The sequence below is a fragment of the Schistocerca piceifrons genome, chromosome 2 (assembly GCF_021461385.2).
Source record: "Schistocerca piceifrons isolate TAMUIC-IGC-003096 chromosome 2, iqSchPice1.1, whole genome shotgun sequence".
Taxonomy (NCBI): domain Eukaryota; kingdom Metazoa; phylum Arthropoda; class Insecta; order Orthoptera; family Acrididae; genus Schistocerca; species Schistocerca piceifrons.
In genome coordinates, this window is record NC_060139.1 from 688,049,284 (window position 1) to 688,076,782 (window position 27,499).

General features: G+C 38.9%; 1 protein-coding gene across 3 annotated transcripts; it reads left to right on the forward strand.

Moving 5' to 3' along the window:
- The first annotated feature begins 6,524 nt into the window (after positions 1 to 6,524).
- LOC124777322 (meiotic nuclear division protein 1 homolog) lies at positions 6,525 to 25,989 on the forward strand. Of its 3 annotated transcripts, XR_007015713.1 has the most exons (6): positions 6,525 to 6,646; positions 11,490 to 11,650; positions 11,767 to 11,903; positions 11,991 to 12,243; positions 18,168 to 18,390; positions 25,572 to 25,703. XR_007015713.1 is itself a non-coding variant. In XM_047252681.1 (5 exons), the coding sequence occupies exons 2-5, from the start codon at positions 11,561 to 11,563 to the stop codon at positions 25,707 to 25,709; spliced, it is 618 nt and encodes a 205-aa protein (XP_047108637.1). In that variant the 5' UTR covers positions 6,525 to 6,646; positions 11,490 to 11,560; the 3' UTR covers positions 25,710 to 25,989. The 3 variants fall into 3 exon arrangements, 2 of the variants coding, with proteins under 2 accessions (XP_047108637.1, XP_047108638.1); XM_047252681.1 differs by lacking the exon at positions 18,168 to 18,390 and having other exon boundaries at positions 25,572 to 25,989; XM_047252682.1 differs by lacking the exons at positions 6,525 to 6,646; positions 18,168 to 18,390 and adding an exon at positions 11,080 to 11,347 and having other exon boundaries at positions 25,572 to 25,989.
- Positions 25,990 to 27,499: the final 1,510 nt, after the last annotated feature.

Genomic DNA, 27,499 nt, shown 5'->3' on the forward strand with positions numbered 1-27,499 from the left:
TCAGTATCTGTACACTCCCTCAACTCTGAATTCAGTTTTTTCATGTTTTCACGTGATTTCTTAATGCCAAGAGTCATCCAAGAACTTGACTTCATGTGTCCAGTAGACTTGATTCTGGTCAGTTTCTTTGGAAAACACATCTCAAAGTTCATCATATAAATCGGTGTGCATACACTATATGCCTCATCTGTACTTGTTTGTTACGTAACATCTAAACAATTTTGATTTTCTACGATATGAACTGATGACAGCTGTCCGCAGAGATTTCTTTTGTAAATATTATTTACACCTTTATCTTCCTTTGACCTTAAAGGGATTTCAATGGTGAGAGCATTGTGGTCAGACAGTCCTAAATCTATGTTTGTTGCCTCTATGTCAGTTGCCGACATATTTGTGAAAATGTTATCTATGAGGCTATTGGAGGTGTTTGTTATTCTAGTTGAATTGTTTATGTGTGGTGACATATTGAAACTCTTTAATATGTCCAAAAATTGCCTATTTTGTTGACTTTCAACTAGAAGATTAATATTGAAATCACCACAAAGATTAATCACAGTTCCTTTTTTGTAAAAAGTATTTAGCAACAATTCTAATTTATCAAAAAAGGCTTGTATGTTTCCACATGGTGACCTATACACTGCTGTGACTATGACCTTTTTTTCATCAGGCCATATAGCTGGACAGCACCTGCTTCAAAAAACTTTTCAATACTTAAGTTCTCTGCTTCACATCTCTTTTTAAATTCTAACTCTTGTCTGAGGTAAATACCGACTCCACCGTCCTGAAGAGGGGCAGCAGACTTCAGTAGTTGCAGGGCCAACAGTCTAGATGATTCACTGATCTGGCCTTGTAACACTAGCCAAAACGGCCTTGCGGTGTTGGTACTGCGAACGGCTGAAAGCAAGGGGAAACTACAGCCGTAATTTTTCCTGACGCCATGCAGCTTTACTGTATGATTTAATGATGATGGCGTCCTCTTGGGTAAAATATTCTGGAGGTAAAATAGTCCCCCATTCAGATCTCGGGGCGGGGACTACACAGGAGGACGTCATTATCAGGAGAAAGAAAACCGGCGTTCTATAGATCGTAGCGTGGAATGTCAGATCCCTTAATCGAGCAGGTAGGTTAGAAAATTTAAAAAGGGAAATGGATAGGTTAAAGTTAGATATAGTGGGAATTTGTGAAGTTCGGTGGCAAGAGGAACAAGACTTTTGGTCAGGCGAATACAGGGTTATAAATACAAAATCAAAAAGGGGTACTGCAGGAGTCGGTTTAATAATGAGTAAAAGATAGGAGTGTGGGTAAGCTACTACAAACAGCATAGTGAACACATTATTGTGGCCAAGATAGACACGAAGCCCACACCTACTACAGTAGTACAAGTTTATATGCCAACCAGCTCTGCAGATGAATAATAAATTGAAGAAATGTATGAGAAAATAAAAGAAATTATTCAGATAGTGAAGGTAGATGAAAATTTAATAGTCATGGGTGACTGGAATTCGGTAGTAGGAAAAGGGAGAGAAGGAAATGTAGTAGGTGAATATGCATTGGGGCTAAGAAATAAAAGAAGAAGCCGCCTGGTAGAATTTTGCACAGAGCATAACTTAATCATAGCTAACACTTGGTTCAAGAATCATAAAAGAAGGTTGTATACAAGGAAGAAGCCCTGAGATACTGACAGGTTTCAGATAGATTGTATAATGGTAAGACAGAGATTTAGGAACCAGATTTTAAATTGTAAGACATTTCCAGTGGCAGATGTGGACTCTGACCAGAATCTATTGGTTATGAAATGTAGATTAAAACTGAAGAAACTGCAAAAAGGTGGGAATTTAAGGAGATGGGACCTGGATAAACTGACTGAACCAGAGGTTGTACAGAGTTTCAGGAAGAGCATAAGGGAACAATTGACAATTGACATGAATGGGGGAAAGAAATACAGTAGAAGAAGAATGGGTAGCTTTGAGAGGTGAAGTAGTGAAGGCAGCAGAGGATCAAATAGGTAAAAAGACAAGGGCTAGAAGAAATCGTTGGGTAACAGAAGAAATATTGAATTTAATTGATGAAAGTAGAAAATATAAAAATGCAGTAAATGAAGCAGGCAAAAAGGAATACATACGTCTCAAAAATGAGACCGACAGGAAGTGCAAAATGGCTAAGCAGGCATGGCTTGAGGAAAAATGTAAGGATGTAGAGGCTTATTTCACTAGGGGTAAGCTGGATACTGCCTACAGGAAACTTAAAGAGACCTTTGGAGAAAAGAGAACAAATTGTATGAATATCAAGAGTTCAGATGGAAACCCAGTTCTAAGCAAATAATGGAAAGCAGAAAGGTGGAATGAGTATATAGAGGGTCTATACAATGGTGAAGTACTTCAGGACAATATCATGGAAATGGAAGAGGATGTAGATGAAGATACGATACTGCATGAAGAGTATGACAGAGCACTGAAAGACCTGAGTCGAAACAAGGCCCCGGGAGTAGACAACATTCCATTAGAACTAATGATGGCCTTGGGAAAGCCAGTCCTGACAAAACTCTACCATCTGGTGAGCAAGATGTATGAGACAGGTGAAATACCCTCAGACTTCAAGAAGAATATAATAATTCCAATCCCAAAGAAAACAGGTGCTGACAGATGTGAAAATTACAGAACTATCAGTTTAATAAGTCACGGATGCAAAATACTAATGCGAATTCTTTACAGACGAATGGAAAAACTGGTAGAAGCCGACCTCGGGGAAGATCAGTTTGGATTCCGTAGAAATGTTGGAACACCTGCAGCAATACTGACCCTACGACTTACCTTAGAAGCTAGATTAAGGAAAGGCAAACCTATGTTTCTAGCAATTCTAGACTTAGAGAAAGCTTTTGACAGTGTTGACTGGAATACTCTCTTTCAAATTCTGAAGGTGGCAGGGATAAAACACAGGGAGCGAAAGGCTATTTACAATTTGTACAGAAACCAGGTGGCAGTTATAAGAGTCGAGGGACATGAAAGGGAAGCAGTGGTTGGGAAGGTAGTGAGACAGGGTTGTAGCCTCTCCCCGATGTTATTCAATCTGTATATTGAGCAAGCATTGAAGGAAACAAAAGAAAAATTCGGAGTAGGTATTAAAATCCATGGAGAAGAAATAAAAACTTTAAGGTTCGCCGATGACATTGTAATTCTGTCAGAAACAGCAAAGGACTTGGAAGAGCAGTTGAACGGATCAGACAGTGTCTTGAAAGGAGGATATAAGATGAACATCAACAAAAGCAAAACGAGGATAATGGAATGTAGTCGAATTAAGTCGGGTGATGCTGGGGGAATTAGATTAGCAAATGAGACACTTAAAGCAGTAAAGGAGTTTTGCTATTTGGGGAGCAAAATAACTGATGATGGTCGAAGTAGAGAGGATATAAAATGTAGACTGGCAATGGCAAGGAAAGCGTTTCTGAAGAAGAGAAATTTGTTAACATCGAGTATAGATTTAAGTGTCAGGAAGTCATTTCTGAAAGTATTTGTATGAAGTGTAGCCATGTATGTAAGTGAAACATGGACGACAACTAGTTTGGACAAGAAGAGAATAGAAGTTTTCGAAATGTGGTGCTACAGAAGAATGCTAAAGATGAGATGGGTAGATCACGTAACTAATGAGGAGGTACTGAATAGAATTGGGGAGAAGAGAAATTTGTGGCACACCTTGACTAGAAGAAGGGATCGGTTGGTAGGGCATATTCTGAGGCATCAGGAGATCACAAATTTAGCACTGGAGGGCAGCGTGGAAGATAAAAGTCGTAGAGGGAGACCAAGAGATGAATACACTAAGCAGATTCAGAAGGATGTAGGTTGCAGTAGGTACTGGGAGACGAAGAAGCTTGCACAGGATAGAGTAGCATGGAGAGCTGCATCAAACCAGTCTCGGAACTGAAGACCACAACAACAACAATGATTTGCCAGTTTAAATGGATTAATATGAATACTACTAATTTCATGGTCCTTACACCAATGTTCAGTAATACACAAGACATCAGGTTGGGTGTTACTTACTGCTATTTCAGGTTCACAATATTTGTTCTTGAGGCACTGCATATTTAGAGTCATAATCTTTAGAACAGGGGAGTGAGCACCGATGGTATTTCTCCTTTCGTTTAACACTGTTAAATTGGAGTTTTCATTATGGCCAGATACCAAAAATCCTGTTATACCACAGGTTTCTTGTTTCTGTTGCTTTTCCTACTTGAAGTGGATGATGCTGATTCATTGTTTATACTAGCTGTGGCAGCTGATGACATTTTAATGTTCACTATAGCAGATGTTGATGTTTTTAGTGCTTCAGCAAATGATGCTTTTGTTAAGGTTTTCATTTCTTCTGCTTCTGCCTTCATTTGGATTGGGATTTTAGGGAACTTTTCTATTGATATACGGCTGATTTCTACTAGTATCTTTTCACCCATCATCTTTTTTCCATAACAGTTCCTGTGCTGTCCATGCCTCGTGAAATGATTTCCCACAGAGCTGTTTGCATCCACCAAAGTTGCGCACTTAAAAGCATAGCAGATCTTCCTAAATTTATTATTTATTGACTTTATTTCTTTGTTTACACATGATTCCTCGATTAGATCATGTCTATGTGGCACACTTACAACGAGAACCTTTGAATTTAGATCTGACAGCTTTTTTGGAGTTGTTTGAAGTGCCCTTGTCGCTAGTTGGCTTTCATTTTTGTATATGTCATTGGCTCCACCTATTAGTACACAGCATGTTCCAGTCTTAACTAAGTTTTCACAATTATTTACTATTTCATTAAGGTGAGCACCAGGTTTGACAATGCCTGTTACTATAAATTGGGACTGCCTATCATTTATTATTTATGCCACACCCTTTGCATGACTATCACCTAATACACAGACTTGATATTTGTTGTTCTCCAGGTGCCCTCGTTCCATTGGTTTTATAGTACACTTTGTAGAAACATTTCTCTCGTTAGAACACATAGATGATCTAGATTCACTTCCTCTTGTCTTATTTTTTGAGTTCACATTTCGTCCTGTTGTGTCTTTATTACCCGTTTTTCTTTGCACTCTATTTACTGACGATTTCATACCGTCAGAAAGATTTCGTTTACTACGAGCAGAAGTTTTGTTTGAAACGAAAAATGCCGGTATGTTTTCATTACACTCGTTTTTTAAATCGTCATATTTCCGTAAGATAAAGATGATCCTCGTTCAGGACGCTCTTCGACATCTACTGACGACGCTCATGTCAAGAACGTCAAGGAAATTGTGCGTGAAAATCAAAGACTGATTGTCCGAGAGATTGCAGAAGAACATAACATTTCATTTGAATCATGTCATGAAATCCTGACACAACGTCTCGGAATTCATCGTTTTGCCGCCAGGTTCGTCCCACAGCTCATGTGCCAAGGCCACAAAGACTTTCGCTTCGCAACCTGTGAAGAGCTTCTGGATCGAGGAATTGAGAACGAGATGGTCCTTAAGAGAATCATAACTGTTGACGAGACGTGGGTCTACGTCTGTGATGTTGAGACCAAGGTTAAATCTTCACGATGGATCGGGAAATCAAAGACCAGAGAAAGATCGTCAGGTGAGGTCAAATGTCAAAGCCATGCTGATAGTTTCCTTTGACTTTGAAGAATTAATTCATCATGAATTCGTGCCACAGCGACAAACTGTTTATCGATGGTACTATCGGGACGTGTGGCGACGCCTGCGAGAAAATGTGAGTAGAAACGGCCTGAAATATGACGAGATAATTCATGTGTCTCGGATCACGATAACTCACCCGCACAATCATCCCTGTTGGTGTATGACTATCGCACAAAAAACGAAATCACTGTGCTGTCTCATCCTCCATACTCTCCCGAGATGGCCCCTGTGGACTTATTTTATTTCCGAAGTTGGAAACCCATTTGAAAGGACCACGATTTGCAACGATAGACGAGGTAAAAGAAAATTCACAGACAGCGCTTTGCGCGTTCCAGTAAGAAGCGTACCAAGACTGCTTCCGGAAGTGTATACGGCATTGTGAGCGATGTATCAATTGTGGAGGAGAGTATTTCGAAAGAGACCATTCACGAGAAATAAAATGTAAGTTTTAAAAAAAATTTGTGGACACAGCTCCGGAATTGTTTTGAATGGACCTCTTAAGCCAACAAATGTGTGCTTGGCATGGGCCATTCCACCTAAAAAACCATAATATTTGCTGGTGTACAAAGACCAGTACTTTGCAGTGAGTAAATTGTTAAACGTAAGGACCTATAAACCTAATTTTAAAAAACTGAAAATAGCACAGTTTCTGAAAGGCTTTAAAATTTACTCTTTATTGTAGTAGCTTACGCCTCTAACCTGCGGATGAACTGCCCTAGGTAGGGTACCACGTACAAAAACGTGTCTACCGATTATTCTTGCGGTTTTAGAAAAAGTGTATTTGAAGTCTTGCTTCTCCGCATCGAGAAATTTGTCTGTAGACGGGGAATGCAAGACTTACAGGTGGAAATGTTGGCTGCACTGATTAGCGGTCAGCTTGAAGCTTGGGTATTTGTTTATGTGCGTAAGCAGCATATAAAATAAGTATCAAATTTTGTGCTGTTAGTGTTTTGAACTGCGCAGCAAATGCATCTTTATAAAATCAGTAAGGTAATTGTTACATATTTTTATACAGTCTCGCAAGTATCGGAACTTCCTCATTTGATTGCAAACCAAGTGCTTTGTTCGTTTTATATTATTTTGTTAAATCATGTAGCAGTAGTTCCTGCAAGTGCACGGGCGGGAGTAGGTATTTAATATTAGTCAAAAATATCCGTTTAAACATATTAACGAGTTCAAGGTATTTGCTGTAATTACTTACAGAACATCTCCATACGATGCGTGCGTAGCCTGATAGTAAATGATGATTCTATATAAACGAAAAGGTGATTAATTAACAGTTGCATCTTGAATGTGAACAATTGCCAGTTATTCTGTAGAATCTGGTCATTAGTATACAGTCGAAAATGCCTTGAATGTTGCCTAGCAAGTGGAAAAGGTGTTGGAAGATTCAGATTCCAAATATGTACTATTATTTTCTTATCTGAAAACCCATTTGTAAGAAAATGTTCACTCGGATCCAAAACCAATGACAGAATAAAATTGATGTACAAGTCCGTACAGATGAGGTGGTAGGCATTGATATAACCACGAAAGTAAGTAGAGAAATGGTAAAACTTATGCATTATCTGACAGTGTAGTATTATGAAAGAGCTGCAGATCACTGTAAAAATCTCTACATGGACAAGTAGCTATGTATGATTTTCAAATTCTTATTCTTCTACAACATAAATCCTAATGACAATCCAAATGTAGTTAATGACCACAATATTTCTTTTTACTGGTGATCAGGGCACCACACATTGAAAATCAAATAGTGCTTAATCTGTAACCTTCGCATTCATACAATAGTATACACATTGTTGTTGTTTGTTGTTGTGGTCTTCAGTCCTGAGACTGGTTTGATGCAGCTCTCCATGCTACTCTATCCTGTGCAAGCTCCTTCATCTCCCAGTACCTACTGCAACCTACATCTTTCTGAATCTGCTTAGTGTATTCATCTCTTGGTCTCCCTCTACGATTTTTACCCTCCACGCTGCCCTCCAATACTAAATTGGTGATCCTTTGATGCCTCAGAACATGTCCTACCAACCGATCCCTTCTTCTAGTCAAGTTGTGCCACAAACTTCTCTTCTCCCCAATCCTATTCAATACCTCCTCATTAGTTACGTGATCTATACAACTAAACTTCAACATTCTTCTGTAGCACCACATTTCGAAAGCTTCTATTCTCTTCTTGTCCAAACTATTTATTGCCCATGTTTCACTTCCATACGTGGCTACACTCCATACAAATACTTTCAGAAACGACTTCCTGACACTTGAATCTATACTCGATGTTAAAAAATTTCTCTTCTTCAGAAACGCTTTCCTTGCCATTGCCAGTCTATATTTTATATCCTCTCTACTTTGACCATCATCAGTTATTTTGCTCCCCAAATAGCAAAACTCCTTTACTACTTTAAGTGTCTCATTTCCTAATCTAATTCCCTCAGCATCACCCGACTTAATTAGACTACATTCCATTATCCTCGTTTCGCTTTTGTTGATGTTCATCTTATATCCTCCTTTCAAGACACTGTCCATTCCGTTCAACTGCTCTTCCAACTCCTTTGCTGTCTCTGACAGAATTACAATGTCATCGGCGAACCTCAAAGTTTTTATTTCTTCTCCCTGGATTTTAATACCTACTCCAAATTTTTCTTTTGTTTCCTTTACTACTTGCTCAATATACAGATTGAATAACATCGGGGAGAGGCTACAACCCTGTCTCACTCCCTTCCCAACCACTGCTTCCCTTTCATGTCCATCGACTCTTATAACTGCCATCTGGTTTCTGTACAAATTGTTAATAGCCTTTCGCTCCCTGTGTTTTACCCCTGCCACCTTCAGAATTTGAAAGAGAGTATTCCAGTCAACATTGTCAAAAGCTTTCTCTAAGTCCACAAATGCTAGAAAAATAGGTTTGCCTTTCCTTAACCTTTCTTCTAAGATAAGTCGTAAGGTCAGTATTGCCTCACGTGTTCCAACATTTCTACGGAATCCAAACTGATCTTCCCCGAGGTCGGCTTCTACCAGTTTTTCCATTCGTCTGTAAAGAATTCGCGTTAGTATTTTGCAGCTGTGACTTATTAAGCTCATAGTTCGGTAATTTTCACATCTGTCAACACCTGCTTTCTTTGGGATTGGAATTATTATATTCTTCTTGAAGTCTGAGGGTATTTCGTCTGTCTCGTACCTCTTGCTCAACAGATGGTACAGTTTTGTCAGGACTGGCTCTCCCAAGGCTGTCAGTAGTTCTAATGGAATGTTGTCTACTCCCGGGGCCTTGTTTCGACTTAGGTCTTTCAGTGCTCTGTGAAGCTCTTCACGCAGTATCATATCTTCCATTTCATCTTCATCTACATCCTCTTCCATTTCCATAATATTGTCCTCAAGTACATCGCCCTTGTATAGACCCTCTATATATTCCTTCCACCTTTCTGCTTTCCCTTCTTTGCTTATAACTGGGTTTCCATCTGAGCTTTTGATATTCATACAAGTCATTCTCTTTTCTCCAAAGGTCTCTTTAATTTTCCTGTAGGCAGTATCTATCTTAACCCCTCGTGAGATAAGCCTCTACATCCTTACATTTGTCCTCTAGCCATTCCTGCTTAGCCATTCTGCACTTCCTGTCGATCTCATTTTTGAGACGTTTGTATTCTTTTCTGCCTGCTTCATTTACTGCATTTTTATATTTTCTCCTTTCATCAATTAAATTCAATATTTCTTCTGTTACCCAAGGATTTCTACTAGCTCTCGTCTTTTTACCTACTTGATCCTCTGCTGCCTTCACTACTTCATCCCTCAAAGCTACCCATTCGTCTTCTACTGTATTTCTTTCCCCCATTCATGTCAATTGTTCCCGTATGCTCTCCCTGAAACTCTGTACAAACTCTGGTTTAGTCAGTTTATCCAGGTCCCATCTCCTTAAATTCCCACCTTTTTGCAATTTCTTGAGTTTTAATCTACAGTTCATAGCCAATAGCTTGTGGTCAGAGTCCACATCTGCCCCTGGAAATTCCTACAATTTAAAGCCCGGTTCCTCAATCTCTGTCTTACCATTATATAATCTATCTGATACCTTTTAGTATCTCCAGGGTTCTTCCATGTATACAACCTTGTTTTATGATTCTTGAACCAAGTGTTAGCTATGATTAAGTTATGCTCTGTGCAAAATTCTACCAGACGGCCTCGTCTTTAATTTCTTAGCCCCAATCCATATTCACCTACTATGTTTCCTTCTCTCCCTTTTCCTACTATCGAATTCCAGTCACCCATCACTATTAAATTTTCGTCTCCCTTCACTTCCTGAATAATTTCTTTTATTTCATCATACATTTCTTCAATTTCTTCGTCATCTGCAGAGCTAGGTGGCATATAAACTTGTATACACATTACGAAAACAAAATGTCTTGGAATGAATGTTGTTACTTGGTACAGTTTGGATGTATTCAATCAATGACTACAAAATCCGTAAATGAGTTGCAGACAGTAGTGAAAGAAAACTGTAGGCCTATAGGAAAAAGGAAATTTCTGGTGGAAAAAGATTGCAGTGTGTTTATTATAGAATGTTGTCTTATGTGGTGCTCAATCATAGACAGTGTGAAACTGGAAAGACCAGTGCTTACTACACTTTGGTGTCTTGAATATAGAAGGTGTCAACTGGAGGTGCAAAATGAGGACTGTGGAGCTACTAAAAAGTGTAAATGAAGATACACAGTTAGTAAGAATAGCCAAGAGTAAGAAAAGAAACAGGCTGAGACATTTAGTGAGAACAAACTGCGCAATGGTGCTTCAGAAGGAACTGAAAATTGACAAAAGATGAAAGAATAGAAGGTACCACCTAATAGATGACATCAAGAAAGATTCATGGTACTTCAGAACACAAAGATTGTTGGAGAAGAAGAAAGAGTGAAAAGCTTGCAGTGAAATACATGCCCATTCAATATACATTTTTATCTAATACTGCTTCACCAACTCAGAACCAGACTGTCACCTTTCAATCTAACCAAGTCCTCAGGCTATGCTAGAGATCATTCTGTCGCCACAATTTAGGCCTACATTTTTAAAAATGATAGAAATGGAGAAAGTTTGGTTTGTTCTATTTCTGTTTGTGTTATACAACAAGATGAAGCTGGCATTATTTTGTGTAAGTATGGTTATATTTCTAGAAATAAAAACATGCACAGTGCTGTCTCACAGAGATGTGTGAAATCTAGAGTCTGTCGTGCATGTGTGTAATGTTTGCGACAAATATTGAGTCAGATCTGGATTGAATCTGTGTACTAGATTAATTATCAATGGCCTAGGTAGCCTGGGTGTGTTTACGTTTAGTTTTCAATCTCTAGTAGGAAATGGGGCCTTATTTACACCTTCATTACTAAAACCATAATACAGAAAGATAAGATGAAAGTTGAGTATGACTTCCTTTCTGCCAGCAGTGGGTGACTCAATATAATCATTGTGACATCCAGAAAGAAGTTGCAGGTAATGGAAAATTGAATGTGTGAGGCAGTTCATGGTACATGCTTGGATAGTTGTCAGTAACAACACTGCTTGTGAAAAAAATACTCATTCTGAGCATCCAAATTATTGAATCAGGAAAACGCACAGATTTTATATGAATTGCATTTAATTCATAGATGCAGCAACGCTACTTATTAGGTGAAAGTGATGTTGTTACATCAGCTAGAGGAGCCAGTCAGACAAGTAAGTACCAGATCCACAATTTGTAGGAAATAGTCAGGTGCAGACCTATTGTCATACTAGTTAGATAAATCAATAAACTGGTCCACTCTTTAAGTAGTCATTAGCTTTATTTTCGTGTTGAAATAATCATCCTTTTTTCCAGTGGAGTGCTTAAAAAGTATGTGTGCCTAGTGAATTTGGCAATAGTCCTAAACACACTCTTCTACCAAAACCATGTCAAAGCGTAAAGGAGTAAGTGCTGAGGAGAAGCGAGTGCGGGTACTGCAGATATTTTATGAGAAGAAAGAATTTTTTCAGTTAAAGGTACACTGCTTAGTTCCTCTGAGAGATCCTACAAATTGAAGTACAAGTTCTGATTTATTGAGAATTGTCTTTGTGTGTGTATATAGTGAATTTAATGTAACGTTTTCTGTCTCCAGGAATTGGAAAAAATTGCACCCAAAGAGAAAGGTGTCATTGCTCAATCAGTCAAGGATGTTGTTCAGAGTTTAGTAGATGATGGTTTAGTTGACACAGATAAAATTGGCACATCAATCTATTTTTGGGCATATCCCAGGTAAAATTTGAGAAATATTTCTTATTCGTATTGCTGATTTCAGTAAGTGGACATTATGATTAACAAATGTTTCTTATTCCTTTTCAGTAAAGCAAAACATTCAAGGAAACGGAAATTGACAGACCTGAGCAATAAGCTTGAGGAAACAAACAAGAAACTTAAGAAGGTGAAAGAAAATGTTGGAACTGCAAACCTTGGTAGAGAAGAATCAGATGAAAGAACCACAATTCTGGAAAATATAGCCTCTCTTAAAACAGAAGAGGCTCGACTTAAAGATGAAATACAGAAGTATAAGGATTCTGATCCAGAGGTTTTAGAACAAATGAAACAACAAATACAGGTAAAAAAAAAAAGATACAAGGTATGGACAAAAATATGGAAACACTAAAAACGCAACACATTACTGTGCCTTATATAGTGTAGGAAAATTGTTGGCATTGCAAACATCTTCCAGTTGTCTCAGAATGGATGAATACGGGTCTTGTGTGGTTTTCGAGGGACTATTCTTCCCATAAAACTATCGAAAGTTTAGGAACGATGATGGTGGTGGATAGCGATTATGCACTCTTCCATCCAAAGTGGACCACAAAACCTCAATAATATGGAGATCTGGTGACTGTGGTGGCCAGAGGAGATGTGACAAGTCATCCTCAGGCTCAGAAAACCAGTTGTGCATGATGCAAACTGTGTGAATAGGGGGCCTGTTTCTTGAAACACAGCATCACCATTGGGGAACAAATGTATCATGGGATGGACCTGATGAGCAAAAATTGTTGCATAATCCTTGGCAGAGCAACCATGGAGCCATGGAATACCCCAATATGGCAGCCCCAATTATCACCTATCCACTACCATGTTTCACTTTTGGGGATGTAAACTTTGCCAGAAGTTGGAAGTAGCATGCAACAAGACTCATTTGACCAAATTACTTTCATCCATTCCTCCGTGGTCCAGATTTTATGGCTTCAGCACCATGTTTTCCTGTTACGAGAATTTGCATCGCTGACACGTGGTTTTGCTTGTGCTGCAATTACCAGTTTTTTGGAGCTCCCTTCATGTCGCTTTGCTGCTGATAGGGTTCATGAGTTTGACATGCAGTTCTGCAGTGACTTTTGCAACTTCCGTCCTCCTACTTTTCATCACAGTTCTCTTCATTGACCGTCTGTCACAATCTCTTGATACACACTTTAGCCCATGTAGTGACTTAGCAGATGATGTTTTTCTGCTTTCCCTGTATATTGTGTAACTCTTCCAATATAGTGCCTTGTAAACCAAAACACTTCGGCTGACTTGGTTATGGAAGGTGCCAAACAAACACCAACAATATAGCTTCAAAATAATGCATTCACAACTACCCAGAACACTATTTTGATCACGACTGAACTTGCAACACTTTGAGGACATTGCACAGGTGCCATTCGTGGTCAAATACAACAGTGCAAACCTGCAAGGTTGGCTAGAATCTGCATTTATGTTCTATCATGCATTTCTCTCAGTGTATCGATATTTTTGTCTGTGCCCAGTTCAATTGATAAAGATGTTCTTTTATACTAGTTTCAAGATAATGGTGCCATATATTGAAATATTGCTTTCAACAGTGCCTTTAAAATTTCTTACAATATATTTGAGAAAAGCAGTAATTAAATCCATGTAATTTGTAGAAAAAATTATCTGACATTTTGCTATGTTGATTAAACACATCTATACATGTTACAAATTTAAAGTCCCATTGCATTTTTTCTGTCGTTGTGTGAAAGCTAATCTGAGGAACTGCTGTAGAGATATTGATACTGATTTCAATAGTAGATAGATTCACACAAAAGTCTGTGTATATAATTAATTACTGCTATGCTAGATAAGTAATCTGGCCATATTTTGCATTCTGTTAAAATAGAAGAAGAGCACTGGTAAAGAATAGAATTATAGCAATAAATTCAAACAGAAATATGTCATGACAAATGATAGTTTATCGGTAAATATGCAGACCATCTCGGCTCTGTTCCACAAAATCTTTTTCTCAAAAAAAATTTTTCCGTGGGAAACCCTTCTTAAACACACTACAAAAGAAATATTAGCCTCACTTTATCTTAAATATGCTGGAAGCTGGATGAAACTTGGTCAGCCAATTTCAGAATTTTATTGTAGTTCGAAAGAGTTGTGAAAACAGGTAATTCTTTGACTTGAAAGTTTTTTAGTTTGTTCCACTGATTTAGTGATGTCACCAAAATAATCTCCTTGACACTGACAGGTTGAACAACACAAGAGAGACAGAAATTTGTCTTATGATAATTTAAGACCATTGTACAGTGCTAGATCATGTAAGTTCTGTAAGGTGAGTCTTTCCTATTATGCGAAAACACACAATTTTTCAGTGTGGAAGTGACAGGAACAACTTTTGTGGAAGGATAACTGTATTCTTGAAAGAGTATCTTACAAAATTCATGAAATAAACTGCAATAATTCGAACATGCAAGCCGTAGCTTCAGCGGTCTCTCTCCATTCCTCCAAAATCCAACCTTAACATACTGGCTGTTCACCAGCAACCTTAACCAAGTGCAAATAGCACAAATCTAATCCACCAATTAGCCATCTACTGCTTTTAGTGAGGGATTTTAATATCTGCCTCAAATGCTGGAGTACTATCCAGATGAGCACATTGTAAACATTGTGAGTGACCATCCAGCATCTTGATGCAGTCCATAACTACACAGATGGTTACAAAATCATTAATTATTAGAAGTGTATTCTATATTCCAAGTTTTCATTGTTGGTAAGAGCAAAGATGTGATACTTGTAGTCATACTACATGCGTTGAATTTCTGCTCACCGGTGACAACTGCTTCATTGTTGGATTCAGTGACATACTATCTGCTCTAACAATTCTGAAAAGCTTTAGTAGCAACAAATGGCACATCCTTTTGATGCTACGATTGATAGGAGAAGAAGACGAATCTTGGTGAAATCTCACTATGGGATTACAGATAATGAAATAATTGACCCCAAGGTAAATAAATTGCTGTGGCAAGAGACTAAACTGTGGCTGAAATTCCAAATAATAAAAACAGACGTGTACTGCAAATATACTTCTCGGCATTGTCTGTTGGGCAGGTGATGATGATGGCTGTCATCACTGCAGCGGGACATGACTGATGATACTCGTGTGGCAGCATCAAAATTTATTGGTTCCATGAGCAAGAAATACGCATGCAAGGAGAAGCACTCACAGTTGGACAAAAGTGGCATTCATAGTATGCTGCCAGGGCTTTGTGCCTCTTGAGGATCCTTATGTTTCTTGAAGACATGCCACCTTACTATGACAAGGCGACCATTGCAGTGGGTACCTCCACATACTCGTTTACACCCTTACATTGAACTCGTTTTGATCAGAATAAATTACATTTGTTTATCAGAATAATGTTCTGTTGGAACATCTTTCTTAGGTGTTGCAGCTCACTTGGGAGGCTGTTGGGATCTGCGATCACATGTGCTCTATGGGCCATGGGATGTAAGACACTACTGAATTGTGCAGAGAAATGACAAGCTAAAAGCCTAGAAGTATAACTGTATGAGTTGATTTGCACTGGATGCTGTGTCCCCACATTTCTTTGACTTTTTCTGGTGGAAATGCTGGAAAGACATAGGTAGTATTTCTATTCCACATGGCCACACTGCAGATGTATCAACAACATGTACTATTTAAAGGCATGATAGAAGATTGCCACTGGGAAGAGAGCAGCTAAATTCCGGTTCCATTCGCATATGGAGCATAGGAAGAATGGTGGCTTAATGCCTCAGTGTGTCTTCCAAATCAACACCCATTTCTTCGTCTTATCATTCAAGGTGACAATAGTACATCCTCATAGAGGCTGTCAGTGTACTCTTTCCAATTACTTGCCATCTCCTCTGCATTTAACAGTCAAGTTCCTTTTGAGTTCTTAAGATTGATGGTTTTGCTTTTAATTTCACCAAAAGCTGTTTTGGTTTTTCCATTTTCAGAAACCGTCCTTCTGTTGACCATTTCCTATTCAATTTCTTCACATTTTTTCTTCAGCCACTTCACTTTAGCTTTCCTGATTTTATTCCCAATTGGCTTATGTTCCTGTACATCATTCTTTTCTATAGATTTTTAATTTTCTTCTTTCATCGATAAATTGAACTGTTTATTCTGTTCCACAAGGTTTCTTCGAAATGATTTTCCTTGTTCATTTATTTGTCTGTCCATTATCTGTGACTGTCCTTTTCAGGGATGTCCATTCCTCTTCAGCTGAACTGTCTACTACTGTATTCATTATTGCAGTGCCTCCAGCCTCGGAGAACTTCAGATACACATCACCGTTACTCAGTGCATCGATATTATTACTAAATCGTGATCTGAGTCTAAATTTGCCTCAGATTGTGGCTTACAATCCAATATCTGATTTTGGAATCTGTTTCACCATGATGTAATCCAACTGGTATCGTCCCATGTCACAAGGCCTTGTCCAAGTATATATCTTCACGAGTTCTGGACAGTGTAATTACTGTTACTCACTGAAATTTATTGCAGAAGGAGTCTTCTCCCTCTCTCATTCATATCACCAATCCTGTATTTTCCTTTAACTCTCTCTTTCCCTACTATAACATTGCAGTCTACCATGATTATTCTGCCTTCTCCCTTTACACATTCAATTAGCGTTTCAGTGCCCTCTCATACTCTGGCTCTCTTCATCTTCTGGTTATGGATGTGGCATGTAAACCTGAATTATTATTGTTGACATTGGATTGCTGTCAATTCTGATGAGAATAATTTTGGGCTAAACTATTTGCAGTAACTCATTCTTCGCCCTACCTTCCAGTACACAATGAATCCTACTCCCATTGTAACATTTTCTGCTGCCATTGATATTACCCTATATTTGTCTTACAAGAGATCCTTAAATTTGTTCCCATGTAACTTCACTGTTATATTGAGCATTTGCATTTTCCATTACAGATTTTCTAGCTTCTCTGCGCTATTCAGAGTTTCAACATTCCACACTCCGACTTGTAGGATGCTCTTTTGATTATTCTAGCTTTTTCTCATGGTCACATCCTCCTTTTCAGTCACTTCCTGAAGATCTGAATGGGGGACTAATCTGGAATCTTTCGCCAGTGGAGAGATCGTCATGACACTTTTTCCATGACTGTCTGTATTTCCAACGAGTGCCCATTTGGTTTTAATCTAGTGGATTCTAGTGACTTTTGCCTCAAGCAGAGCTGCTGTGCATGTCCAAACATGAGATTCTAAATAAACATGTTGTCCTAGAACACGTTCACTGACTGCTAAGATATTGAGCACTGGAAGGGGAATTCTTCGACATTTGACTCACCAGAGAGATGTCATGGGGCAGGTAACAACAATGGCAAGCCAACTTCCCTTATCACACTGCCAGTGGTTTGGTTCAGAAATTTCCACTGTTCCACGCCATGGATAAACAGTACCACATGGTGTTGCACATTAGCCACACCTATGTTTGTCAGCTCTCATTATGAAAAGGTATTTTTTGGTGTTGAAGTGTTCTGCAGTTGTCAGGTGTTTTGGACGAGTGTTTTGTGTTGGCATTGCATGTCTCACCATTTGGTAAATTGAGCACAGTGCTGCATCAACATCAGCAGTGACCATTTCCAGCATCTTCTGTGATGTTCCGTAACAAGGGTCAATCTCACATTAGTCTTATTGTAAATATTGTCAGGACCAGTTTTATTTATCCTACACTGTATTTCAGTTTGCCAAGTAGAATTTTGTAAGTCTACGCAGTCAAAAAAGTACACGAGGTTCAAGAACAAGTAGAATTTTTTTGTACACATAAACAAAAAAGTACACGAGGTTCGTGGATGATGATTTAAGAAAGGGGGAGGGGGCACAGGAGAGTTAAAAAGACATGAAGTGTGCCACAACTGCTCGGAGATGAATCTTGGCCCTTCATGAGACTCTCATTTTCAGTATTAGGCCAATTGCAAATGTGCGTTCGAATGAGCAACGTTGCCCTTGACTTGAGTTTTTGTTTCCAGATGGTAAAATTTCTTGCAAACTAGAACAGGAAATCGTCTGAAATGTGGAGAAGATTGGCAGCCCAGTATGGTGAAGAAATTTTGGCAAGGATGTCAGTGTATGAATTCCGTGAACTGTTCGGTTAAAGTCAAAAGTCGATGACAGTTGATCTGTATGGCTCATTTGTGAAATGACTGTAATGCCAGTGAATAAACAGTATACCCAGTAATTCATTCTTGCATTCTTTTGCATAGACAGTCGATGCACACAAGGCCATTTACGGATACCCTCAGCACCAGTTTTAAGATGGAAGTGATGCTTTTCTGCAGTGAGTCACCATGTGTCACCTGAGACCAAATGAAAGAGTTCAGAGTGCTACCATGAAGGTTTCCCAAGAGTTAAGAAGAGAAGATCACAGCTGTTAGTTTGCAGTACGTTTGGAGCGTGAAAAAGTGTCACACATATTGAACGTTTCAAGTAAGGAGTCATATAAATGTACAATATTATTGTAAGTCGTTTAAGGGTGCTGGTTAAAATGTTGCCCCAAAGAAAATAATTGGTATGTTGTTTGCTAATGTACTATTCTTCACAGTGATGTCCAAATCCTAATTCGGCTCATAGTACTGAAACAAAATTAAGACTTGCATTGGGAACCTTTTTTTCCCCTGCCCAGTGTTCAGATTTCATGCGTAACTGAAGAATTTTACTTATTCATTCCTCGTACAGTATCTGAGAGGTGATAAATGTGAGGCATATAAGCACAATATTGTGATGCCTAGCATTGGTTGTCAAAACAAGTGAGACCTGGAATTTGCACAACACTGGATGGAGCAGTGGAATGCTTTGAAAAACTGACATAGTTTTATTATTGTAGCTTTTTTTATTTGATCCCTCAGATTAAAGTTTCATTCAACCTTCAATGACCCATATACATGATGTTTCAAAAATACGTCACACTTCGGGGACAGATTCCCAACACCAAAATAAGAAAAGTTCATGCAAACATACATCCAGAAATATTTCATTTTTGAGTAATTAATTAATGATGATGTTAACAGCTCTCCAGGTACATCCCAACAACTTCACTTATCTAGCACCTGTTTGACTCATTGTTCCTGGATGGCAGTGGGTTGCCAGGGAGACTTGCTTACATTCATCCTTCCTATGTCTTCCACATTTCCGTTGTGTGTACACACTGTAGGCGGTGAATTAACTGAAAGTGCTCCGTTCAAGCATGGTGGAACACTCATTTTGTGAACAGGCAGGCATGATTTCTATCTACGGCTACCCCGAATGGTAATGCACATGACATTGCAGGGCTGTATCCGGCAGCATTTCCAGAGTCAAGACAGCCAGATCATCCAATCTTTGATGCTGTGCATCATTGTGTTGTTGGTACGGGATCCATAGAGCTACAGACTATCGACTGAGTAGGACTGTGTGTTGCCCGTATGGAAGAGCACATTCTACAGAGTGCCTCAGAAGAGCCAGGTATCAGCACAATCCAAATGGCCTTCACATTGTGGCACATTTCCAAGAGTAGCATGAAGGATACTTCACGAGCAACTCGTGTATTTGTGCCACCTTCTGTGTGTGCAGGACCTTACACTCGCCGAACACGCACCACAGAAGAACTTTTCTCAGTGGTTTTTGCACAAGCAACCCATATGGGGTTTTCGCTATCCTAATGCTACAGTACAGACTAGACATCAACATAAATTTGAGATTAATGTGTGGGCTGGAATTGTAAGTGACTGTCTGGTAGGGCCATATGTCTCCCAGCAGGTCTTACTAGTGCTGCCTACAGGGACTTTATTCAGAACACCCTCCAAGACCTACTAGAAGATATGCCCTGCAAATAATGAGAAACATATGGTTTATGCATGATGGAGCTCCAGCACATCTCGGTCTCGGTGTTTAAGAGGCACCAGCTGGTATCTACCATGACAGATGGTTAGATAGAGGACAAGATCCGTGGCCTGCATGTTTCTCTGACCTCAGTCCTTTCGACATGTCACGGAAACCTGCGAAACCATTGGGGAGTATTTGGAAGGATGCGACAGGTGTGTGTGTGTGTGTGTGTGTGTGTGTGTGTGTGTGTGTGTGTGTGTTTATTTAGAAGCAAGCAAGGTGAGGACATTTTGAGCATTTTTTGTGAGGTTATGTCTCGATGAGCTCCCATCACCTAAATTGCCGAACAAAGGATTTTCGGACAGATGTTTATATGAATTTTTTTTTTCTTGTCTTGGTGTGAGGAACATGTCCCAAAGTTGGTCAAAGTATTGAAACACCCTGTATATGTTGTTCATTCAAACCAGTCCTCAATAACCACACAGTATGAAGGACACAAGGGATCTCCATCTCTTACTGTCTGCAGTCGCATTTACTGCACTCTCACTGATAGTCGCTTCTCCCACCTCCGTCCCATCCTCTCAGGTCTATCTAGACCATACTGAACCACTTCTGCAGCCTTCGTTAACCATGGTGGGCAACCTTTCTAAACACTTCTCCAGACCACTTCAGTTGTTGGTCTTGGATATTCTTCTCCAGGGGCTTTACATTAAAATTTTTCTCAGTGTCAGTGTTTTGGGTCCTGTACCTCAAAGTCCTGCTTTCTAAATTTTTTTGAGATATCTCATTTCTGGCGCTTGAATGTGACATGTTGTTCTCATACTTCCTATACAGGTTCACAGCCACAGTTCAGTTTTAGGATTAGGTAGATCTATATGCAGCTAACTTTCTTTCTTTCATTCTCTCTTTCTCTCATTGAGTCAGTCCCATGTGATTGCATTAAACAGATGACATGCTTCCTGACTTTTTCTTCACTGTCCTGGCTTGTTTTCCCATCTGCACTGTTGATAAGTGCAATTACCCAAATTTACAAACCTGTCTATTGGTTTTCCTTGCATTGTGATGTTAGGCCTTTATTCCCTTTTGTTTATAATGATGAATTTTTTTTTTCCCTACAGTTACTTTACTTTCCTTTCCTTTCCTCTTTTCTTCAAATTGTCTGTCCAGACATTGATGTTGGGCTGGAGAGTTTGTTCACTAGAGGCTACTATCACCTCATACGCTGAAGTGTCAAAGAAACTGGTATAGGCATGCATATTCAAATAAAGAGATGCATAAACAGGCAGAATATGGCACTGCGGTCGGCAGTGCCTATATAAGACAACAAGTGTTTGGTGCAGTTATTGATCAGTTACTGCTGCTAAAATGGCAGGTTATCAAGATTTAAATGAGTTTGAACGTGGCATTATAATTGGGGCACAAGCAATGGGACACAGCACCTACAAGGTAGCAATGAAGTAAATATAAGGAATCCAGTAAATCATCAAATCTCCGACATCACTGCAGCCAGAAAAAGATCCTGCAAGAATGGGACCAACAATGACTGAAGAGAATCATTCAGCATGACAGAAGTGCAGCCCTTCTGCAAATTGCTGCAGATTTCAATGCTGGGTCATCAACAAGTGTCATTGTGCATACCATTCAACGAAACATCATCGATATGGGCTTTCAGAACTGAAGGCCCAGTCATGTACCCTTGATGAGTGCACGAAATAAAGCTTCATGCCTTGCCGGGGTCTGTCAACACCGGAATTGGGCTGTTGATGACTAGAGACATGTTCCCGGTTGGTCAAGTCTCGTTTCAAATTGTTTCGAGCAGATGGACGTGTACAGGTATGGAGACAACCTCATGAATCCATAGACCCTGCATGTCAGCAGGGGAATGTTCAAGCTAGTGGAGGCTCTGTAATGGTGTGGGACATGTGCAGTTGGAGTGATAGAGGGTCCATGATACGTCTAGATACGACTCTCACAGGTGACACGTACGTAGGCATCTTGTCTGATCAGCTGCATCCATTCACGTCTGTTGTGAGCAATTCCAGCAGGGCAATGTGACACACCACATGTCCAGAATTGCTCCAGGAACACTCTTCTGAGATTAAATACTTCCACTGGCCACCAAACTCCCCAGACATGAACTTTATTGAGCATATCTGGGACACCTTGCAACATGCTGTTCAGAAGGGATCTCCACCCCTCTGTACTCTTACAGATTTATGGACAGCTCTGCAGGATTCGTGGTGTCAGTTCCCTCCAGCACTACTTCAGACATTAGCCAAGTCCATGCCACATCATGTTGGCAGGTGTACCAGTTCCTTTGCCTCTTCATTGTATATCTTTTCCCATAATTACATAGTATTTAGAAAATTAGTCTCAGTCGGACTGTAACTTCTGAGATATGGGTGTATGTCTGAGGTCTCATCATATGTATGTTCACAAGTTGGGTTGATGTTAAAATATCAGCAGTTGGCTTATCTCTGCAGCCCTAAAAATGCCGATATAGTTTCGTATCATAAGAACTCCTACTGTAGTGCTAGTACCATAGTTGAAAATGTAGCAACAATGTTGCAGATGCTTGATGTTGCATACAAGCCATTTAAAGGCCATCTCTGAAAAAACTATCCCAATTGGCCTTTTGAAGGGTGTCATGAACACTCTTCATCCAGCAATACTAAAAAGCCATCAGCCATCCTTCTGTGTGGCTGGATTCTCTCTAAATGGCACACAATATCATCTGATTCTGTCATCAGTGGGTTCAAGAAGGACAACATGTCCAATGCCCTGAATGATAGTGAGAACAACATACTTCAGGAGAGGAGAAATTAAAATTCTGACAGTAATGAAGCAGATGTCAATAGTGGCATTAGCACTGACATCAGTGAAAACTGAGTATGAGTTGGTATTTGTGTAAAATTTATCTACATTACATGTGTCTCCATAGTTGAGTGGTCAGTTCAGCTGAATGTCATGCTGAGGGCTCAAGTTCAATTCCAAGAAATGCCTGGATTTTTTCCTTGCCGGGAGGACTGGAATGGGGCCCACACAATTTCACAATGCCAACTGAGGAGCTACTTATATGAGCAGTAGTGGCTCCAAGATATGGAAAGCCGACAATGGGAGGGAGAACATTGGGCTGAACCCCTGCTGCTCCCTACTGCATTCAAATGACACCATATGGCAGAGGATGACATGGTGGCTGGTCAGCATTGCATGGCCCTCTGGGCATGTTCGCAGACCTTAGGTTTTTTGTTACCATCTACATTACAACATAAAACATGTTATTACCACTGGGTATATTGTGAACAGTTTTTGTAAATGGGTAGTGAGTGTATCATAAATTTTTCTTCACTGAGCTTCTGTTTTCCTTCCCTTCTCTCAAAATTAGTAGGGCTGCTTATATTAGGTCACAGCTCACATACAGGCCAAATATGGTATTGGTACGTAAAAGTAGTAAAAATTAAGCCTCTGTTTATCTCTTTACCAATAACACCAAAGCAGCTTTATTAAACATAGTTTTCTGAAATTAATTGACAAAAGAAGATGAAGTAAATATTCCAGAATTTGAATCAAAAACAATTGCCAACATGAGTAACTCAGAAGTAGATGCCCTCAGTGTAGCAAAGAAACTTAAAGAACTTAATAAAATAAAATCTTCCAATGCTGACAGCATACCAGTTAGGTCCCTTTCAGAGTATGCTGATACAGTAGCTTCATACTTATCATATACAACCAATTGCTTGACAAAAGAACCATATCAAAAGACAGGAAAGTTGCAAAGGTCACATCAGTACTCAAGAAATGAAATAGGAGTAATCTGCTGAATTATAGACTGATATCATTGACATCAGTTTGCAGTAGGGTTTTGGAACACACACTGCGTTGAACATTATGAATTAACTCAAAGATAATAGTTTATTGCCCCACAGCCAGCATGGATTAAGAAAATATCATTCTTGTGAAACAAACAAGCTCTTTCTTCAAATGAAGTAATGAGTGTTATCAACAGGATCTCAGATTGATTCCATATTTCCAGAATGCTTTTGACACCGTTCCTCACAAGAGACTTCTAATCAAATTGCACTTCTATGGAGTATTGATCCAGTTAAGTGACAATATTCATGATTTCCTGTGAGAAATGTCACAGTACCCGGTAATCAACAGAAGATCATCGAGTAAAATAGAAGTGGATATCCATCGTTCTCTGGCCCCCAGCCATTCCCAACCTATACAAAATATTCTGGGGACAATGTGAGCAGCCGTCTTATATTGTTCACAAATGATACTGTTGTTTACCATCTAGTAAAGTCATCAAAAGTTCAAAACCAGTAGCGAAATGACTTAGATACAATATCTGTATGGTGCGAAAAGTGGCAGTTGTTTCTAAAGAAGTAAAAGTATGAGGTCACTCACATAAATAATCTGTTAAATTTCAGTTACACAATGAACCACACAGATTTAAAGACTGTCAATTCAATTAAATACATGGGAATTACACTTATGAACAACTTAAATTGGAACGATCACATAGATAATGTTGTGGGAAAGGCAAACTAGAATTTTTTTATTGGCAGAATACTTAGAAGATGCAACAGGTGTATTAAAGAGACTGTCTACACTACACTTGTTCATCCTGTGCTAGTGCAGTGCTGTGCAATATAGGATCCTTACCAGATAGGGTTGATGGAGGCTACAGAAAAAGTCCAAAGAAGGGCAGCTAATTTTGTATTATTGCAAAATAGGGGAGAGACTGTAATGGATATGATGAGTGAGTTGGAGTGGCAATCATTAAAATAAAGGTATTTTTCATTTTGGTGAGATCTTTTCATGACATTTCAATCATCAGCTTTCTACTCTGAACATGAAAATATTTTATTTTCATCGACATACATAGAAACAAATGGTCATCATAATAAAATAAGAGCAGTCAGAGCTCATATAGAAAGATTTAAGTGTTCATTTTTCCCACTTGCTGTTAGAAACTGGAATAGTAGAGAAATAGTCTGAAGGCGGTTCGAAGAACCTCTGCCGGGCACTTAAGTGTGAATTGCAGTGTAGTGATGTAGATGTGGACATCAGTTACTTACTGGTGCTTACCACTAAAATACAGTTGTGTTACAACAAAGTGTAATAGGTCTCTGCTACAATTCAACTTTACATCATTCCTCATCTGTGGTTCTTTCCACTGTGTCAGATTAGCTTGTGCTGGCCACATATCTGCGTATCTTTGTGGTTAAGGTGCTGGACTTGTGTGCTGAAGAAGTGTAGTTCAGATCCCTAGTGAGCTATCTACATTTAGGCTTCCCCTTCCCTAAATGACAGATGCTGAAATAGTCCCTATGAAAAGAACACAGCTAATTGCCTTCCCAGTTCTAGCATCTGCTCCATCTCTAATGACCTCTCTGTTGATGGGACATTAAACCTCTAATCACCCTTCTCTTACATATTGAACGAAAGTGTCACTAGTTCTTTGAATAATTCTCCATAGACTTTTTTCTTTGCATTTTTGTAGTCTCCTTGTCCCTGTTTAACACCCTTTGGCAACCACATTTAAATGTTCTCTTATTCCATCTTTTCTAGATTTTCCAGTGCCCAAATTTTTGTTTTGTACTGGACTGTATTATGAAGATACTGTTACAGTTATTTACTGTTTTATATTTAGAATTTTTTTTATTCCATGGAGAAATTTTGTGTGCTAAAGCAATGTACACTACTAAAACTCTGTAAAGTAAGATACTGTTGTGTGTGCACGCGCAGATTCTCACTTATGACATTAGCATCTTACCGTATTAATCACTTTGTCGTTTCAGGTAGCAAAGGAAGCAGCTAACAGGTGGACGGACAATTTGTTTGCAATTAAATCGTGGTGTAAAAATAAATTTTTTATTGAAGGAAGTGTGCTGGACAAGCAGTTTGGTATTGATCCAGAGATGGACTACCTAAATTAATGCAGCCGGCTGAATTCAGTGTAAATCATATCTGTGGTGTACTGTAACTCCCTACTTCAGAGTAAAGGGTTACATATTTGTGCCACAGAGTGAGGAATATAAAGTAATATTGTTGTACAAGCCAACACAATATCTCAGAGACAATGTCCAGATTTTTTTTGTGTCTTGTGGTTTTAATTTTGTTAAACCATTGCGACAAAAATGTATAGTATGGAATGTGTTGTGAATATATATTGTAACTGTTATTGTTTGTTAGAATTAAACAGATCAGAAAAAGGCATAATTGAGATTATCATGGAATATATTTAAGTGTTTTTTAAAATATTTTAATTAAAGTTTATGAGGACTGAAATTTCCAATAATTTTGCAATAAATCAATCACCCATTCTCAAAGATCCAAGAAATACTTCACTTAATAATAATAATAATAATAATAATAATAATAATAATAATAATAACAACTTTACAGACTTGACATAAACATCCATGCTATATAAACTGCTGTGAAGTGGAAGGCAGAGGATACTTACCATTGTATCAGTTGTTATGGCTTCTTCCTACTATTCAATATGGAGTGTGGGTAGAAAGACTGTTTAAATGCTTCTGTAATTAATCTAATCTTGTCCTCACAATCCCTATGAGAGTGATACATAGGAGATTGTAGTACAGGATATCTCAAAAGAAAGTTCAGACTTGATATGTCAAAACATAAAATTGACAAAATCGTTATTTTTGAAATATACAGTTGAGGAATTTACTTCTTAAAGATAGTGTCATTTAAATGCAATGCATCATGGCTATGGCACTCATTTAAACGATGAACAGACTTTTGCATGACAGCTTGGCATGTAGACACTGAGATGACTGGCACTTAGCTACAGGTATTTTCTTTCATTTTGCTCCAGAGAAGTCAGATTATTGACTAACACTTTAAATTTTATATATCTCCATAAGGGAAAAAAAGTCCATAGGACTCAAATCTCAACTGTGTGGGGGCCACTATGTCGCCCCTCCTGGAGATCAATTTGCCAGGGGTAATTTGACAAACTTGCAGTATAGACGTGTTGAACATGTGGACTGTGGCTCTGTCTTGCTGAAACCAGGTTCTGTGGTTATAATCAGGAAAGATTTGCAATTCAGGCACCAAAAAGTCATTTAATGTCGTCGCATAATGTTCCAAATACACTATAATTGCTCTCGCCCTCACGAAAGAATGGGCCGATTATTCCTCTATCTGACATCACAGCCCATACAGTAACTTTTTGGAATGAAGGTATTTCTCAAGCTTCTATTTGGGATTTGTGGTACTTCATCTGCGGCAATTTTGCTTATTGAAATGACAGTTCAGGTGAAGTGAGCCTCAATGGAAAGCAAGATATTACATGAAGAGCAGTAAGTCACATCATTAACTAACTGCAGCCTATGTCTGGCATTCTGAGGCTTTAAATCTTGCACCAATTGGCATTTTTGCAGAATTTGGTGCAGTGAAAATCGATGTATATTTAAAGAACTTGCGTGCTTGTGTATGGAGATGTTAGGATCATCACAAACGGACTGATTTACCCTCCCCATGAATTTGCCCATTCTTGATGCCGTTGGTCACCTGGGTTTCGGTTTGGCCAGTGTTGAACCAATCTCCTCAAACATTTTGATCCATTTCCAGTTAAAGGGAGCACTTGGAGCTCATTTACATCATGCAGGCCACGATCACTGCAAAATTTCCTCCGTACTATTGTCGCTGAGTCACCGTTGTAAAATTCTCACAAACAGAATGTGTGGTCCCTCCTGAG

Coding starts and splice junctions, on each gene's coding strand:
- LOC124777322 (XM_047252681.1), top strand. CDS start 11,561: ATGTCAAAGCGTAAAGGAGTAAGTGCTGAGGAGAAGCGAGTGCGGGTA. Junction 11,651..11,766: donor AAGAATTTTTTCAGTTAAAG/GTACACTGCTTA, acceptor TTCTGTCTCCAG/GAATTGGAAAAAATTGCACC. Junction 11,904..11,990: donor TATTTTTGGGCATATCCCAG/GTAAAATTTGAG, acceptor ATTCCTTTTCAG/TAAAGCAAAACATTCAAGGA.